At 35.9% G+C, this 20386-nt stretch overlaps 1 protein-coding gene across 18 annotated transcripts in view; it reads left to right on the top strand.

Moving 5' to 3' along the window:
* APLF (aprataxin and PNKP like factor) overlaps positions 1-17010 on the top strand; it is a 98347-nt gene extending 81337 nt beyond the window's left edge. For 16 of the 18 annotated variants that reach the window (XR_011255613.1, XR_011255615.1, XR_011255616.1 and 13 more), the window contains 2 exons: positions 5585-5631; positions 16509-17010. Coding sequence is in view for 14 of the 18 variants with exons in the window: in XM_069582982.1 (XP_069439083.1) it covers positions 5585-5631; positions 16509-16711 (250 nt within the window). In the remaining 4 variants the exon portion in view is untranslated. Of the gene's footprint in view, positions 1-5584; positions 5632-15359; positions 15416-16508 lie in introns of all 18 variants that reach the window. The other 2 variants (XR_011255614.1, XM_069582976.1) reach the window with 1 other exon arrangement.
* Positions 17011-20386: the final 3376 nt, after the last annotated feature.

Below are 20386 nucleotides of genomic sequence, written 5' to 3'. Positions count from 1 at the left end.
ATGCCATTTGATTTTCCTGGGCCTTATTTCTCATGAAAACAAGAAGGCTGAAACATTTGTGCTCTGGGGGCCTCCATTCAATAGTAGGGAAGTCTAGAACAGAGAGAAATGTAGTCCAGTTCGTAAAGTCAGGTCAGTTAGCATTCCTGGCTGCTCTTCCTCAGCCTTCTTTGCTGTCTCCTTTTTCCTACCTGTAATTATTGCTGAACCCCAGGGTGCAGTCCCTTTGCTGTTCTGTTCTTACTCTGTAGGTGAGCTAATTTAGTGTAATGGCCCCAGACTCATTTGTTTAAGTGCCTCCACTTGGTTGCAAACTAGCTCAGACTTACCATATCCAACACAGAACTGTTGACTTGTCATGAAAACAACTCTTTCCCAAGTGTTTTCCACCTTTGTAAATGATTTCACCATTCTCATACCAAGGCCCCAAACCAAGATGCAAGTTGATTCTTCTCTTTCCTTCACGGCACTCATCAATAGTTCTTACCATTTGAGCTTTTAAAATACATTTAGAACCTGACCACTTCTTAATTCCTCTGCCTCAGTCATCTTAGTCATAGCCACAGTCATCTCTGATCTGGTGTACATACAATAGTAGCTTAACTGACATCCTTGTTTCTTCTCTTGCCTTTTAGTAGTTCAGTTTTCACACGGCAATCAGAGCAGTTCTCAAAAAATGTTGTATCATGTTGATTTCTTATTCAGAATTGTCCAGTAGCCTCACACGAAACTCTTTACCATGGCTCAGGTTCTTCTCTGACTTCATTTCCTACTGTTTTCCTTCTCCCTCGTTCCTGTTGAGCTATACAAGCTTTTCGTATTTGTCCGCATACCCTATCTTGTTCCCACGTCAGGACCTTAGCAAATTTGAAGACGTTTTCTATTTTCTCTTTCTGAATATTTTTCCTTCAAATATGTATTTGTTATTCACATCATTCATAAGACCACAAATGCTTTGTAAAATGTGTATTTTAAAATATAGCAGCTCATAAAAACCTGATGTAGTTATGAGTGTATATGTCTGTGTTTAAAAACCCAAAGATTAAAAAAAAATGTCAACAGGATTTTGAGGCCTGCTGAATTACAAAAATGCTATTTGTGAAAAAGGTTGATGTAAATTTTTTATGAATGAGCTCTAAGTATTTCCAATCACTATTAGGAAAAAGTCCTGAGTGGAATTTTGCTACATTGTCCTTGAAAGTTATTTCAGATATTCATATGTTCCCAAAGAGCTGTACAGTATTGCCACTTAACTTTAACCCAGGGTAATATGAAAAAGACTTTCTGCTGTATTATTAATAACTGATATTTTAAAATAGGATACGCATGGGCAAATGTTATAAAATATTCTATAAATATGTGAAGTGTGGTGGGGGGAATATTCAAGGGTAGTAATTGTATGTTTTATTGAAGAAAAATTTAGCTCTTTAATATTAGCTGGCCGTTACTTTTACTGGCCAACTTTTACATAGAGTTTTTAGACATTGTTGCCTATCTTAAAGTAAAATTGATTTGTTTCTGTAAAAATGGTTAACAACTGTAAAATGCTTAGTGGTCCACAAATGTTTATGCACATCACTTCATTTAATACTTCGAACAACCCTCTGTGAGGTAGGCAGTACTTTGCATGCTTTACAGATCAGTAAATGGAGACTTGTTCACAGGACTTGCCCCGAATCACAAAACCAGTAAACAATGTAGTTTGAATTCAGACTCGGTTCTTCTGATCTCGACACCTTGTGCCCCTTCTACAGCATAATGCTGATGGTTTAAACTTTAACAAGGCGGATGAGAACAGGTCCAAGTCACTGTGGCATTTGTCTCTAAACTGTATGTGAAGGACTCTGTGTTCCTGTTGACTGGAGTGATTGATTGAGTAGAGCTAAGTGTCCTGTGATGCTGAGCAATCAGTATCTCAGGAACCTGTTTGCAGTGGAGTCCGCTTAATGTGATTGTCAGATTTTCATTGTTTCCTGGGGAGGTAATATGAATTGTTAATGGCAGGAAATTCTAACACATTTTAGTCCTAGGTTTGTGTAAAAAGGTTCCGTGAGTACTTTGATTATTAACTTCGTAGGTGTGAGCACAGAGCAATTTCATCACATGAACACTCTTTTCAACATAATGAGAATAGGCTTGTATCCAAGAGAAAAACTACCTTTCAATGGAAATTCTTTTAAAAACATCAGGATCCATAGATTATGATTTACTAGAAAAAGAAAAAAAAAATAAGAAAACTCATCAGTGTAGGAATGACTGGAACTGTTTTTTGTACCAGCCAATGAGAATTTTAAACTTTGGTTTATATTGCAAATGATTCTTGCAAATTTCAATAATCATTTTGAAATGATAGTAAAGGTAGCAAAAATAGGTGTCTTTTTGTTCCTCTTAAATAGAAAACATTTCATCATTTTGGAAACTCATGTAAAAGCTCAATTAAAAAAACTCTTTGAATGGAAAGAGTTGATTATATTGTAATAGGTAGGTAATTTATGAAAAGTATAGTTGAATGCCACCTCATAAAAGGTACTCTTATAGGAGCTGTAAAAGATATTTATAATGTAAGAAAAAGCTGTGACCTCCAGCAGCTCATTTGACACATGAGATAATACATACACATGCGCATGCACACACACACACACTCACATTTGTGTTGAAAATTTAAATGACTGTATAAGAAATTATGTGGTGAGTACTAAATGGTAGATACAAACAATATATTCTGGAGATATTACCAGTAATTATCAGAGTTGTTTTCCTGAGGAAGGTACTTAGGTAAGTAGTATAGATATAGAAGAATATTCTTGGCAAAATGGCTGTGAGCAAGTGCCTATCAATGGCAAAAAATCAGAAGCTGTTTTCCCAAAGAAGAAATCAAGGACTGGGCTGCAAATAAAGGTACAGACTGAGATTATGAGGGACCTTGACGGAGAGGATAATTTAAGGAATTTAACATTCAGAATACTTAATTTTTTTACATTTAAATTGCTATGTAAACGTCTAAAATTTGTTTTTATTTTGAGTATGCTTTTGCCTGTGATTATACATTTTTGTTTCTGCTTTGGCTATTTTTTAATTAAAATCTATCCTGTGAGTTATGTCATCAAGAAAGAATAAAGTATATTTGAAAATACCCTAGAACAGGAAACGTGAACCTGTCCCAGATAATATTTTTTCTCCATTTTCAATGAAATAATGAGCAGAATATTGATATTAATTCTTTTATTTTAAATTGGAAGTTTAATTTCTAAGTTAAATGTGGAAAAGCACCAGCAAAGCTAGTTTCTTCTGTTCTACATTTCAGTCTTACCTGCCTTTTAATGAAAATAGTATCAAATTCTCCTACAAAAGGATAGAAACTGTTAAGGAAACCTCAGAGAAACACCCTTTTCCCCTCTAAGGCAGTTGAAAATCTGCAGATGGTGCTGAAAATCTTTTCTGAGCACAGAATTTCATAACACTTTTTTCTGTTCTCCTTTTTTGGAATATACCAGTGTAAACCTTTCCCCCTATTCATTTATTCTGAAAGGGCTTGCCTTTTCCTAAGTCGAATGTGAAGTTAGATTATGTAGATCGGTATGTGAGTGCAGCGGTGGATATGTCCCAAGATAACCACCTTCTGCAACTTTAAGCTTGAACCATTACCCCTGTCCCCACCAGGCTTCATTTGGCCTTTTAAAAAGGATACTTTTCCTTTTAGTCTTTCTAGCCTGAGAACTGATGTCAACAGTCTTTTAACTGGTATTTGGTACACAAACTGTACTTATCTCCATTAACTCACTTGATTTCATTTCTGTGCTTGTTTTTAGATGCTTGAGAGTTTCTAAAGCAGCTTTTGAAGGAGACTCCAGTAGCAAACAATTAAGATCACATTGAACTTTTCAATAATCCTGCTCTGTTCAGGGCAAAGCAGGAAAAGATAGGACTGCTTTCAGATTGCTTTCTGAAAGCAAACGTATTAAACGAAGGAGAAAAACCCTTTAAATCGCAAATGACTATAGATAGATATTAATGAGGCATCTGTGTAGAATGTTAACACTTGAAGAATTTCAGTGAGGATATATGGAATTTCTGTGTACCAATCAACTACTTTTCAGTAGTTTGACATTTAAAAAAAAAACAAAGTTACCAGTATTTTACCACAGTTATAATAACAAAAAGATTTTAAGAATATTACCAAAAGTAATCTCAGAGGATCAGCAATTTTTTCCAGATTATTGATGAAAACTACCTCTGGTATTAATCTCTTTCATTTTGCTTTTCTACCTCTCCTGATATCCAACATTAATTGTACTTTAATAAAGATTGAATTAAACAAGTTAATGACCTGTGCCAGCATGTTCAGTAAGGAAAGATCTTCCCACAAAACGTCAAGGCAGCTTTGTTCATTTGCAGCTCCCTTCATCACCTTTAAGCTGTCCAGTTTCTTTCTTTCACCCTTGAGGTTTCTTTTTCATTAAACGGTCAGATTTGGGTTAATCACCCCAAACACACAATCTTTTGGTGAATCTTTTCTCCCCTTTTCAAAACTGTTGAGATATGACCCTAATTAATTGTGTGGTTGCACTCTTGTACCGTGTTTACGCTCATATTGTAGGAAAAGTTACCCCCAAAAGAAGAGACGTTAGCAATGAGAAATGTCACTGACACCTGGCACAGAGCCTCGCATGTAATAAGTGCCCTGTGACTATTTCTTGGACCTGATGAATGAACAAATGGCCGACATTAATTACTTACCACCTACTAAGCCCTTAAACTTAAGAGATCCTCACAACAGCTTCATATGTCCATCTCAGCACATGTCTGTTGTCAGCCCTCCCCAACTCTTCTTTGTTAGTCCCACCAGTGGAGCGTGATGAACCAGTTAACGCTTTGAAGTTTTGCTGCCTGGGCAATTTTGCATTATCTGGAGAATGTCTTATATGTATACAGTGTACCCAAACATTTGTTTAATAAAATGATAGAAGAGATTGTCAATATATATAATCCAAAGTAGATTTTCAAACAGTGGTTTCTGTTTGACTTTGGGATATGTTGTTATATGTTTCTCAATGCATATTGACTTTCTTATTTTCTCATAACAGTTGATTGGTATCCTGTGGAGAGACATGTATGCTTTTGTTTTTGGATTCTAGAGGAGCCTTAAAAGTATCCTTTCAGATATTACACACACACACAGTTTGATACTTTGTGTTATATATTTTATATACTAATTTAATCATATCTTTATGTGATATATGATATTGACATTTTAAAAATACAGTATATTGTATTTTATTTGTCTCATATTGCCTTTCTGTAGAATGTAAGTCAAGAGGGAAGAACTTTGTCTGGTTCACTGCACTTTGCATCTAACACTATACCTGGCATGGAGTAGGCACTCAGTAAATGTAATTAAAAAGCAGATGCTTTATACAGCATGGTGACTGTAGTTAACAGCAATAACAAAGCAAATGTTTTTCAATATGAGGCTTATTGCTAATTTGTAGTTTAGCGAGTGCTCCAGTTTAATTTATATAGTCTTATTCATTTTCAGTGATTGTCAAACCTGACCTTATATTTGCTTTCTTTTTTTTTTTTTTAGGAAGAATCCCCAGCACAAGATAGAATATAGACATAGTACATTTCCAGGTAAGTAATTTTACTTCAGGAAACTCAAAATGAAACCTTGGATTCTCTTGTTAAACCTAGAGACAATTGCCACTTATTTTAATGAGTTTTTAAAAATCTCTGCTTCTGTGAATTTGTTGAATTTGATTTTAATGATTTTCTTAGATTTAAAAATGATAAATTTTTATGTAGATTTTTTCTGCAATCATTGTCTAACAGTGTATTTATATTTTCCTTTGTATCTGTTACAATTCTTTTGTTTGCAGGTATCTTAAAACAAAATCTCAAACTGGCCTGAATGATAAAGAGACCATATTGACTTCTTTTACTGAAAAGTCCAGAAGTAGGGCTAGATTAGACAAGATTTGTTGCTTCAGCTCATTCATTAATAATGTCAATAATGTCACCAATAACCCACTTTCCTTCCATCATACTGTCCTTAGAGGAGTGATTTTTATCCTAAGACTGGCTACTCTCCCCAGCAAACAACTATATGCATCCTTATTCAGCTGGGATGATAAGCATCCATGTTTACAGCTAAGGAGAGAGAGAAAACAGCTTTGATTCTTGCTATTCCTAGGAAAAATCATGAAACTAACTTTTTAAAAAAAACTGGTTTAAATCACATTCTTATTCTTGAATGAATCACTGTGACCACTGATTAGTTTGTTCTACCCTTGGAACCAACGTAGAGTCTCTTTCTTCAAAACCATAGAGATCCTCAATAGAAACTATTATTTTAGGGGAAGAGAAGTAGGGGACAAACACCAAAGAAACAACTCTCAAATGATCATCAGTCCTGCTTACATCAGCCTGTTTTGCCTTGTTTTCTTTGCTTCTGAACTCTAATATTTTTTCACTTTAATAAATTCTGGCTTCTTTGTATCTTTTATATAATGCAGTGGCCAATTCAACATCCAGTATTTCTGCCCACAGAGTGAGAGAATAAACTGTATATCCAGGCTATGTCCACATGCATTTGTATATGTATAAACACAGCCAACTTGTAACCAAGTGATAAAAATAGCTAATTTCACCAGAAGGGAATTCTATTTACTGTTTCTTATTAAAACACACTTTAGTGTTTTAGTACTCCAGACACAAATATGATCACTTTATCTCAGTTAATATGGTATGGAGGTTATATGTTATACTTTTCTTATTGAGGCTGTATCTGAAGCTATAGCATTTGTGGTTGTTAACTTTCAAAAGTTTCAAAAGTTCAAAAATATTATTTTGGACAATAATATAATAATTGATTAAAACTCTGTTTTATTGACTAATTTTAGCCTTTTCCCATGGAAGAGCATTTGACAGATTTGTTTATCTTTGTAGAACTAGGAACCATTTACCTGAAAACTGTCAATATACAACATATGGCATTGTTAAAAAGTATCTGAATTTTCTTTGAAAAATTCCTTTGAATTATCATTGAAGTATCTTCTGAATGAAGAACATATTTTTAGAACATTTAACTTTTTTTAAGAAAAATTTTTACTTCATTGAAAATACTTTTTTAAATAATAGGATATTTTGACATAACAGTTTAGCCTTATATATTTAATGTACTTTCAAGAGTTATTATGTGGCAGTATAGTCAGGATATCTCTTCCTACTATAAAACCTATAAATTAAACTCTCTGGGATATTTAAAATTTTATAAGTCTCATTGTATTTCTTAGAGACATCTGACATAAAATTCTAACATACGTGTTTTTACTATTTCCCAAATCCTTAAAGTTTAACATTACCCAGATCTTGCTTTTTGTTAGGATTTATCAGGGTACCTTAATAAGGGAATTTTAAGTAAAGTTGGTCTTTAAGATGGTAGGATTTCAGTTATCTTTGTTTCTTAGCTTTGGGTAGGTGGGTATAGGACATCCCAGACAAATTGGGTAATAGATTGGTCAGGGACATTGAGGTAGAAAATAATAAGTTGTGTTTGGAATTCGAAGGTGGGTCAGTTTAGCTGACAGGGAGAGTCTCTGCAGTTACTGTGAATGAATGATACTCTCGTTGTTCAGTCACTAAGTCATGGCCGACTCTTTGTGACTCCATGGACTTCAGCACAGCCTGCAGCACATCAGGCTTCCCTGTCCTTTACCGTCTCCCAGAGTTTGCTCAAATTCATGTCCATTGAGTTGGTGATGATCTCTTAAATTTATCTCATCCTCTGTCATCCTTTTCTTTTGCCTTCAATCTTTCCCAGCATCAGGGTATTTTCCAATGAGTCGGCTCTTCACATCATGTGGCCAAATTATTGGAGCTTCAGCTTCAGCATCAGTCCTTCCAGTGAATATTCAGGGTTGATTTCCTTTAGGATTGACTGGTTGGATCTGCTTGCCGTCCAAGGGACTCTCAAGAGTCTTCCCCAGCACCACAGTTCTAAAGCACCCATTCTTCAGTGCTCAGCCTTCTTTGTGGTCCAACTCTCACGTCTGTACATGACTACTAGAAAAACCATAGCTTTGACTAAACGGACCTTTGTCAGCAAAGTGATGTCTCTGTTTTTGAATATGCCATCTAGGTTTGTCATAGCTTTTCTTCCAAGGAGCAAGTGTCTCTTAATTCCGTGGCTACAGTCACCGTCTGCAGTGATTTGGGAGCCCAGGAAAAGAAGATCTGTCACTGTTTCAACTTTTTTCCCATCTGTTTACCATGAAGTGATGGCACTGGATGCCATGATCTTAGTATTCTGCATGCTAAGTTTTAAGTCAGCTTTTTCACTCTCCTCTTTTACCTTCATCAAGAGGCTTTTTAGTTCCTCTTCACTTTCTGCCATAAGGGTGGTATCATCTGCATATCTGAGGTTATTGATATTTCTCCCAGCAATCTTGATTCCAACCTGTGCTTCCTCTAGCCCAGAGTTTCTTATGATGTACTCTGCATATAAGTTAAGTAAGCAGGATGACAGTATGCAGCCTTGTTATACTCCTTTCCCAATTTGGAACCAACCTGTTGTTCCATGTCCAGTTCTAATCGTTGCTTCTTGACCTGCACACAGGTTTCTCAGGAGACAGATAAGGTGGTCTGGTATTCCCATCTCTTTAAGACCTTTCCACAGTTTATTGTTATCCACACAGTCAAAGGACTATGTTATCCGCATAGTCAATGAAGCAGAAGTAGATGTTTTTCTGGAAGTCTCTTGCTTTCTCTATGATCTATCTGTTGACTGTGAATGATACTAGAGGAATGCATTGAGGTCAGATTGTAGAAGCTCTTGAAAGCTAGACCAAAGATGTGGCGACAAATAACTACTGATGAGCTGTCCAAACTAGAGCAGAGGAAGCCTTATGGAGGTTAGTTAGGTGAATGAAGGACCAGAACTAGGCTGCCATGAGAATGGAAAAACAGGATTTGATACAAGTGAGATTCTGAAAGAAGAGTGATGAGGAATTTCCAAGTGGTTGGCCATGGTGTGGGGGATGGGATGAATCAAAAATAGGAATGAATGAAAATTAAAGTATAAATTATCAGGAGCTTAGAGATGATAATAGAGATCAGGAGGAAAAACTAGGTAGTTTGTGGGTTTGGTTTCTTTTTTTAAGTTATACATGTTAAATTTGAGGTGAGGTGTCATTAATCCATAATAAAACAATAAAAGTTATAATAGAGACCCATATAGTATATACAACTACTCTAGAATTTTATAATATAAAATAACTATATGAAACTATTTTATTATTTAATTTCTGATTTGTAGCACTTCTAAAACACTTTAGTCTAAAATTTTCTCACACATGTAACAATTTATGCCATATATTTCTATTTTTGTAGGTTTGACTGTAATCATCTGTTCAGCTCTTTGTTTATCTAATTGGTTTAAAGTTTTACTAACTTTCCACACTTTTTCAGAGTGCTACATGTAGTTTTGGCACAGCATATTGAATAAAAATGTAATCAATACTAGGAAATTTTTATTTTAAACTTTCTTAGCTACCTTATTTGCTGACAACATTTGAAAGAAATTATCATCATTGTTATATCACTTGATTATTGGAGTCATTCTCTGGCTTTTATTATTATGTGACAGTCATGATTCAAAGGGATCGGTACTGTTCATGGCTGAAATTTAGAATGTTCTACTGATCTGATAACTATTTCAGTATTTCTCTAGTTCTCCAATCATATGCATACATATGCTTATATAGGCTTTTTTCTTTTCAGAAGTAGAAACTAAAAGATCTTGAAAGTAAGCTATTAAGTAAGGTTAGTGATGCTAAATGGGATTTTGTAAACTGCTGCTTACTGTGGGAAAAGCTGAGAGATTTTAGAACATGAAAAAGGCAAATGCAGTGGTGTTTTTAAAAAGAAATAAACTTAATGTATTAATATAATAAAGTGGATAGACCTGCACAAACTGCTTTTCCAAAGTTAAAATATGAATACCCAACTAATAGCTTGGTTCATTACAAAGATCAGTCTTCCATAGTAAAATGAGGCATTTAAACATCTTTATTCTTGTAGTATGTAGTAAGCTTTCATCTTTAGAGATATTGGGCTAAAATATTTTTTCACTTAAATGAAAATTAATATCCTAACTAATTCTAAGATTTACTGGACAAGAAAATAAAACCTGAAGAATTATTGATGTTAAACTATAAATCTGCTATGAAACACCTGTCTTCGTATCTCCTGTTACCATAAAACTGTCTGGAGAAAATCAGCAATTTGGAAAGATTTTTTTCTCCACATAAACATTTTCCATCATGCATATAACACAGTGTACTCTTTAGTACCTCTGCAGACTTGGTTCTTTGGATAGGAACTTGATGGTGAAATTTTAAGTTGTATAGAAAATGTTAGATACAAATTTGATATAATACAAATATTATAAATACTTATGCAAAAAAAGAAAAGTCAGAAATTACCACATCCTAATAATACGAAATAGTTAATAGCATGTTCTTTCAAATATGTTAAGAGTTTGTTACTTTTTCTAGACTTTGTTATTTTTCATTATTATGGTAGAAAGTATTATCCATCACTTTTTAAAAATAAGTGACAGCTTATTTCTCTTGTGCTGCTTTCAAATAGTCAAGCTGTCAGCCTGTCTGTACATTTCATATTCCTGTAGAGAAAATGAAGATTCTTGCTTTGTTCTTAAAATTAGAACTTTGGGGTTGGAAAGGATCTTTGAGGTCATTTAATCAACATCATTTGATTCACAGATAAAAAGATAAACTCCACTAAATGCCTTGTTCATTGTCAAGGGATTTATGACACAGATCTTTAAACTTCCACCCTCTTAGTATACATCTTTTTCTTAAACCATGTCATTTTTTAGAGACTTCTTACTGGGTGAGGGCATTGGAACATCACAGATAAACAGTCACTAGCAGCTAGAAACTTAAAAGTGACCTAAGTGAAGAGAGAGAAAAAAAAAATTACTGCTTCCAAGCTCATCTTGACTTGGAAGAAACATGCTTACTTCTGATTTCTTACACATGCTCAACAATTAGATTTCAAATAAACTATTTGTAATATAAGAAAATGCTAAATGTAGGCTCTTATTTTTCCAAAAATGGCATTATACTGTTTAATTCTGTGGAAATCTATTGGAAGTCACAAGTACAAAAAATAAAGCCACAAAAATTGTCTTTTGCTATTACTTAAAAATATTAAACAGCTATTATTCCATCTTAGGCTCTCACTGTTGTACTTCAGTAAGCTTTGTACCAACCGCAGTGTTCTGTGTACAGTGTTGGGGTCTTGGTTTGGGATCATCTATAATGTGACTCCTCATGTCTGAGTTCTCTAAACAACATGCTTCCTTGTCTGAGAGGGTTTCTTTGAATTTTTTGTGTAGCAAACAGTGTTATAACAAGGTTTATATGAACTTTACTGGCTTCATCACTTTAAATCCAGATACTCAGATACCATGCTTCAGCTTACTCAGGGAATACATGCATGGATGTCTATTCCTGCTTTCTGTGAATGCCCCTTTGCATAAAACTTAATTGTTATGGTAAAGACAGATATTTTATTCCTAGATTATGTGCTAGTCATATTTATTTCAGAACCGTGCTTCCTGAGATTAGTCTCATGATTCAGGAAATCATGAAATAATTCAGATCAACAAGTGTGCCGATTCAGCATTTTCTAGTAAATAAAGTTTCATCATCTCTATGGCCCAGTTATACCTTCAGCACTTAAAAAAAAAAGCCCTCCCATCTAGATGGCATTTGTATTGTAGAATATTTGAAGTCACTACTGCAGAATTTGCTACAAAAGGGTCTATTTTATTGGTTCCACAAAAAATGTCAGCATTCAAAATCTTGTCGTGAAATGTGGACCTGGAACCACTAGGAGGGGGCATAGCGCTGAGTTCTGGCACTGACTTGCCCTTGTCATGACTTTGCCTTGCTCATGCCAAGCAGTTCTTCAGGTGCTTTCACTTAAAGCACAGAGTGCCAGTTCATATGAAGTAGAGGGGAGGGAATTTGACTACCAGCTACACTGAGTTCTGTTACATACGGTTATTTCAGATTCTAAACCTCTTGCTAAAAGAACGTGAATGTGATGTTATGATTTTATAGATAAAAGCAATTTTTTTTGATGAAATGAGTGGGATTCTTCTGATTAATATGTCATTATTGCTTCAGCAAATGAACCTACCCAGTAAGTTGCTGAAGATTCCCAGGGTTCATTGATGCTTAAAGCTCTGTCAGTTATCAGGATTTAAATAAAAGTCTGTAATACAATTCATTGTGTTGACAGGCAGGCTAGTGATTAAAAGTGTAGGTTATAATAAAGCATTTCTGTAAACTGAAGGTGTTCAGCAGTTGATTTGCAGATGGTTCATTTATTCATTCATATATTTAACAAATATGAGTCTATAAGTGTCTTTTATGTGTTAGGCATTGTTGGAAGAGTTGAGGATACAATAGAGACAGAACCTTGCTCTTGTAGAATTTCGCAAAGGTGGACAGTGCACATGTTAACAATTATGTGATGTCATGTAGTGATAACTGCTAAGAAGAAAAATAAAGCTGTGTAAGAGGACAGAAGGAAGGAAGCTGTGGGCTTCCCTGGTGGCTCAGATGGTAAAGCGTCTGCCTGCAATCCTGGAGACCCAGGTTCGATCCCTGGGTCGGGAAGATCCCCTGGAGAAGGAATGGCAACCCACTCCAGTACTCTTGCTTGGGAAATCCTATGAACAGAGGAGCCTGGTAGACTACTGTCCACGGGGTCACAAAGAGTCGGACATGACTGAATGACTTAAAGAGGACAGAATGGCAAGGGTGTGTATGGGGGTGGGAGGCAGGTCCCATTTCAAATAGGACGGTAAAAGAAGGACTCTGATAATTTGATATTAGAGCAGAAGGCTGAAGGAGAGACCTAGCCAGGTGATTCTCTGAGGGATGGGTATATTAGGCAGTGGGAAGGATGCTTCAGAAGCCCTGGAGATGACCCTGTTGGTTTATTCAAGGAGCAGTGAAGAGAGGGTAGGATTGGAACAAAGTGTAAGTGAAGAATGGCAGGTGAGACAAGAAAAGCTAGTGACCAGTTTTGTAGGGTCCTGGAGGCCAAGAGCTACAATTGAGGACTTCAGATCTTATTCAGAGTGAGATAAAAAGCTATTGGGAGGTTTTCTGGCTTCTTTGTGAACAGATAAGAGTAGAAGTAGGGAACCCAGCTAGGAGGATATTGGAATAGACCAGGAAGAGGATGGTGGTATTGGATCCAGGGTGTTGGAGTAGATGTGAGAAGTGATGGATACATTTTGATGGTAGAGCCAACAGGATCTTTTGACATTAAATATTATGGAGGATATTCAAGGATAACTCCAAGGTTTCTTGCCAAAACAATTGGAAGGGGCGTCCCTGGTAGCTCAGTGGTAAAGAATCTGCCTGCCATTGCAGGAGATACGGGTTCAATCCCACATGCCTTGGAACAACTAAACCTATGCACCACAATTACGGAGCCTGTGCTCCAGAGCCTGGGGTCTGCAGCTTCTGAACCCATGTGCTACAAGTACTGAAACCCACACACCCTAGAGCTTGTGCTCCACAATGAGAAAAGCCACTGCAACGAGAAGCTCTTGTATCGCAACTGGAGAGTATCCCCCCGTCACTGCATCTCGAGAAGTTCTGCGTAGAACAAAGACCCAGCATAACTGAAATAAAGTAAATAAAATTATTTTTTAAAAAATTGGAAGGTTGGAAGAGTCAAATGTATGTTCAAGATTGATAAGAGAATGACCACATTTGGGTGAAGCACCTCAAGAGCTGTGTTCCAGAAGTGTTGCATTTCAGATTTCTGTTAGTCGCTAAGTAGAGATGGTACACAGGCAGTGAGATAAATCAGTCTGGAATTTACGCTGTGGTCAGAGCTTAAAATATAAATTTGGGGATTTAGGATATACAACTAGATGGAATCATCTAAGGACTATATTTGGTGAAGGAAATGGCAAACCTGCTCCATTTTTCTTGCCTGGAGAATCCCATGGACAGAGGAGCCTGGCAGGCTACCGTCCATGGAGATGCACAGAGTTGGACAGCACTGGGTGACAGCATAAGGAGTATCTTAGAGAAGAGGTCCCAGCCTGAAATTTGGGCACTCCAAAATTCAGAGGTTGAGAAGATGAGGAAGATCCAGCAAAGAAGGTGGAGAAGGAACAGCCAATAAAGCAGGAGAGCCTGAAGTAGTTTCAGCTTTGTATGTATTTTCCTTCTAAATCTGCTAAGCTAATTTCTGAATCTAAATTGAGATGGCATTATTTATATATATGAGATACTTCCAAGAGCAAAATGGTCAAGAACAGAAACATTGCTGTTCTTTCTTCCTCACTCCCTTTCCCATCTGCAAACTATCCTCTAAATGGTTTTTAATTGTTTTCTATCATAAAAGTTACGTGAGGAATTGAGGTTAGTTAGACATAAAACATGCCCTCAAGAGGCAGATAAAAAGTGTACACAAATAAATATAATCTCAGACTTCTCTCAAGGAACTGGTGTGCTTCTTATGCTAATGAGAATTGAGTAAGTTTTTATGTAGCCTTTTTGGCTTTTTGCTACCAAGAAACTTAGGGAGAAATTTGATGCTCAGTCTATATTGATTATGTTAAAAATTGAGGTTGATATACTTACATTCTGCTTTCTTTGTTCTCAATTTCTACTTTAATTTGAGTTATCTCATGATAACACAGGCTTCCCAGGTGGCGCTAGTGATAAAGAATCTGTGCAGGAGATCAAGGGATATTGGTTTGATTCCTGGGTTGGGAAGAGCCCCTGGAGCAGGAAATGGCAACCCACTCCAGTATTCTTGCCTGGAGAATCCCATGGACAGAGGAGCCTGGGGGGTTACAATCTATGGGGTCGCAGAGAGTCAAACATGAATGAGTGACTAAATCACAGTAAGCACATGATTATAAGCTGTCTCAAATCCCCTTGGAATGAGTAGTGATATTAAGAAAGAAAGAAGTGTCTAGGCTATGAAAGTTAAGAAGACAAATAAATTACTTTCTTTGTCATCATTCTGCCATGAAAAATTTTCCTGTCAAATTTCTTAACTTTCATTTAAGTTATATCTGTTACATATGAATGTTTTAGGAAAAAGCTAGCTGAAGCATATGTGTGTGCTCAGTCGCTTCCGACTTTTTGCAACCCTTTGGACTATTGCCCACAAGGCCCCTTTGTCCACGGGATTTTTCAGACAAGAATACTATAGTGGGTTGCCATTTCCTCCTCGGGGGTCTTCCCGACCCAGGGATCAAACCTGCATCTCCTTTGTCTTTCGTATTGCAGGCAGATTCTTTACGTGATGAACCATTGAGGAAACCCCCGCTGAAGCATATTCACAAGTACGAACATTTTTAACCTTTAAATATTCCACATCATCCTAGAGTCTCTCACTGCCTTATTTTAAACCAACTCTGTTGCTATCTGTGAAAAGAAAACTGGGATGAGGGAAGAAATTAGTTTTGAGACAGAAGGATTTTAGAATTGTAATTCTACTATTATGATATTTAGAAACCTGTAAATTCTGATGGTTGTTACCACAGTAATTCTAGTCTTAACAAAGTGTGAGCTATAAGATCTGTAAAGCTAAATTTTTCAAAGTCTGTAAGCTTATATGTCCTCATTTGGTCTCAAGTCTGGTGTGTGGCCTGGAGAAGAAAATGGCAACCCACTCCAGTATTCTTGCCTGGAGAATCCTATGGACAGAGGAGCCTGGTGGGTTATGTAGCTCATGGGGTCATAAGAGTCGGACATGACTGGAGCAACTGAGCACACACACACTGGTGTGTCAATCAGATTGTGCTAGCAAATTGTGATAACAAATAGTCCTCAAATTTCAGTGCCTTATAACAATAAATAGGTGCATTTCTCCTTCATGTTAATATGCATGGACCTGCATGTTGGCTGTTGCCGTTCTCACGTGTGTCTCATCCTGAATCCAGGCTGAAGGATCAACCTCTATCTGGGGCACACTATTCTCCTAGCAGAGGGGAAATGGCAACAGCAGAATCACAGAGAGGCCCTTCAGGCTTCTCTATGGAAGCCACTACTTGCGCTCACTTTTCTTTGGCCAAGTCTGACGTCAGTGGGAATGGGTAAACAGAATCACATTGCAAGAGGGACAGTGAATAACTGGGACAGAAATGTATTCTACCATTGTGGAAAGTGGTGTAGCTTGATTATGATATTATTAAGGAACCATTATGATGAATCTGAGGACATTTTAATCTTGGAAGCCTCATAGTAGGAGAAGTTTGATTTAAACAAATGTTAAAACAAATAATAAAAATAATAACTTTAGCCCCCTTTCTAGTAATTTATAATTGCTAGCTATGTATTAAGTAAAATCTTCTTGACAAAGATATTTTACAGTTAGAGGTTTCTAAACCTAGGTCGAGTGACAGTTGACATGCTACATACTAAACTGTTTTTCAGTGAGAAGCATTTCGGATGAAGATGACAATGTCGGGCAACCCAATGAATACAGCCTGAATGACAGCTTTATAGATGATGAGGAAGAAGAATACGAGCCAACAGACGAAGATTCCGACTGGGAACCGGAAAAGGAGGACCTAGAGAAGGAAGATATGGAAGGGCTTTTGAAAGAAGCAAAAAAGTTTATGAAAAGAAAAAAGTGACTCCTCTGCAGTCATATATGGCTCATATTTACTGTTTCTGTATGGAAAAATAATTCAGAAAGCACTTAAGGGATAATTGTTTTTCTGCTTTTTATGGTTACGACTTTACTATTGACTCTTCACAAAGGAAACATTGAATGTCACCCTTCAGTGTAGTGGATGAAATTTGTTTTGTTGCTTTGCTTTTTCTATGTTATTTCAAACATCTGGAAATAATAAGCACACAGAGAGTTAAAAAGAAATGATATTTTTCATGTACTTTATAATAAAAAGTAAACATCATAGGTTGCAAAACAAAAGGTCTTTTTTTCTTTTTTCCAAAGATTCTGTCTTTAGGTAGAATACTATGCAGTTATAACCAGGCAGATTACGTAACTGGTGGGAAAGCACATTTCTTTCATTCCTATTGAAGTAATTCTTAAAGCAGAACCAGACTTTAAAAAATACCAGCCATCATATAATGGCTATTATTTTTTCTAATGTCCTAGATGTGAGCTTTGCAATTTCATTGACTACTTTAATTCTTTGAAACTTGGGGAAATCAGTACAAAATGGATACTGAAAATAGATTCAACTAGACTATAGCAATGTCCACCATGCAGGGAATGCTATTTTATGTCCCGAGTCTAATTTACTGTATATCTGAGTTTAAAAGTAGAAAACCTGAAAGAATTTGACCATTTCTTTTTCAAACAAGTCCTGCCTGATGCTTTTGACTCTCAACATGCTATTCTTAAGAATATAAGAATTATTTTTAACCATAATTTTCTCAAATTATATTAGTTCTTTTATCCTCAGATGAGAGTAGCAAGTTGTCTGCCAGCATTCAAGATTCTGGCCTTTTGTTTCAAGAAGAAACCCCTTCTCCAGTTTTATGTAGTATAATATTTCTGCGTCTCTGTTCTTAAACTCCTTTAGGCTATGTAATACTCTTCATTTTACATGACTTAGAATCTTTGAAATATAGTTTAGAATCTTTAATTTGGGTTTGTACAAACAGCAGTAAATATAGTTTTGAAATTGTAAATCATAAACCAACAGTTTCCTCGTTAAGCACTAATATTTTATATTCTAAGAGGACCTAAAAATGTATATCTTTAAAGAGCAGGACAGACTTGTGATTGTTTTCTTAATGTTTTTGTTTTCAAATAATTGCATAATATTAAATTTTACTTATGTTACAGCAAGGCAAAGATAAATATTTTTTATTATCTTTTATTCTAATTTTTCTCTCTGTTGTTATTTAGAAACTAATTTTCTCTTCTAATGTCCCTTTAGTCTTCAGGGCTTGACAAATCTGTGAAAAAAAATTCTTTGAACTTACTTTTACTTTCACTTTGCACACACTTAATCTTTAAAGTGTTTTTTGGTCCATTCATAGATATATCTCAAAGGAATTAAAAACAAGTGTCCACATGAAAACTTGTACACAGTGTCCATAGAAACATCACTTGTAACAGTCAAAAAGTGGAAACACCTAAATATCTTATCAGCTGGTATGTGGATAAGCAAAATGCAGTATATCTTTACAACCAAATATTTTTTGGCCATAAAAAGAAGTGAAGGATTGAAACATGCTACAGCATGGATAAACCTTGGAAACATTAGGGTAAGTGAAAGAAGTCGGACACAAAAGGCCACAAATTGTATAAGCTCAGTTATATGAAATATCCAGAATAAGCAAACCCATAGAGACGGAAAGTGAATTGGTAGTTGCCGGGGTCTAGAGAGAAGAGTATCTTTCTGAATTCATAAAAATGTTCTAAAATTAGTGGTGATGGTGTAAAACTCTGTAAATATACTAAGATCCATTGAATTGTATACTTTCTATGGGGGAATTTTATGTCATATGAATTATATATGGCAAGAAGGCTATGATATAGAATGCAAAAGGTGACATTGGCCTTTTAGAAAGAAAGAAAGGCATTCAATATCAGAATATATTCTTCTTAGAAGTTATGTGTTAGCTCATGTTAATTTTTAAGAATAGTTTGATGTGCCTTTCATAAACATCCTGAAGATACTTTTGAGTATAACGAATGTATAAATATTTAACTTCATTGTAATGAAAATTTTCTACTTGGACTATATTCAAGTGTATGATTTTCAAAATAGAGGCAAAAGTGATGAAATTGGTGGGCTCAAAAGCATTGCTAACAAAACTTGATTTAGTTGCTGTCCTAAACAGTGGATTGAGAGCCAACTATCCCTATCATGGTATTCATAGAATTTAAACTATATCTTAACCTCCTCCTTCAAGCTAAAAATGGTCACATACACTTTTCTCACTAATGTGCTTAATTCGAAAAGCAAATGTTTTCTGTTGACTTCTTGAAGTGAGGTGGGTTTTCTGGGACCTTGGGAAGCTGGAGACATGAAGATTTTCAGTGACACATGGGTACTGATTCTGCTTTTCACGCAGGTTGAGGGTGGCATTGTTGATATTATTTCTAGAATTAGAAGATCCTAATGATTGTAAACACCCATTATAGTGAAAAGAAATAGACCGTGAGCATAATTTTTCCAAAATGGTGATGTAAAGTTAAATGGATAGTGACTTTCTTTTGATTTATCTGGAGGCAGAAGCCACATACCAGCTTGCTACATCTAGCCCTGCTCTTTGAGTCCACCTTCTTGTGCCCATTACTTTCTCTTGAGAAGGAATCTGTAAGAGAGTCTCTGTGGGTGTGTGTGTTCTTCCTGCCGGTCTGCAAACCTACAAAGCTGCTCCTCCACAGTAGGTATTGAAAGAAAAATGATAATAATTATTGCCAAGATCACTACTGGCCATCCTGATAAAATGTACACAATAGATTTGATTACCATAAGCAACCACAGTTGTACTCTTGTGCCCAAGACCCTGTCTTAGGTGCTGGTGATTCAAAGAGGGATAACACGGAGTTTCTGTTTTCAGTGTCCTTACAGTCTACCGGGGAAGATAGGAATATTTATTCATTCGGTAACAGTGACTACAGAATACTATGGAGAATACAAGGAAGAAAAGAAGAGAGCTTCTAGAATCAGAGAGCTCGCAAAGGCAGTGAGGCAAATATGCAAATAACATAATGGGTAGAAATGCAATAGTCCGAGAAAGGAATGCTGGAGTATAATTTAAATGGCCTGTCTTGCTGTGTATTGAAATACATCCTCATTCTTGAGGAAGAGCCTTTGTCTGATTGAGTTGCAAGCTGAACTTGTAGATTTTTTCATGGAACACAACTTTTATCTTCAAAAATGACTGGCAGACACACTACGATTATTTAGAATGGAGTGTGTGGCTGGCATTTCCTCAAAAATGAACTTAGCCTATTTTTTTCCCAAGGAAAACAACGAACAGTGTATATTGTAAAAATGAGCTTTCAAACAAAAATTAGAGTTTTAGAAAACTATATGTCACTGAGCTTGTTAGCTCTCCAAAACTTTAAAAACTGTTCTGATGATATTGTTGGTGATACAATAAAATGAAATGTGTCAACATTTGGAAGAGCTTGAAAACTGAGCAAGCCAATGTTTTCCGAATGACCAACGCATATTATAAAATCAGGCATGGGTAAAAGATCCACTCAAAGGGTAAGACAGGCCAACGAAACAGTGTAACAGAGTCTGTAAAGTTCATTAATATGACTTCAGGTAATACATTGTGCCTAACACATTTCAGAAGCTGTTATTTATTTT

Source organism: Ovis canadensis, chromosome 3 (genome assembly GCF_042477335.2).
Source record: "Ovis canadensis isolate MfBH-ARS-UI-01 breed Bighorn chromosome 3, ARS-UI_OviCan_v2, whole genome shotgun sequence".
Taxonomy (NCBI): domain Eukaryota; kingdom Metazoa; phylum Chordata; class Mammalia; order Artiodactyla; family Bovidae; genus Ovis; species Ovis canadensis.
This window is presented reverse-complemented; position numbering and strand designations above follow the sequence as displayed.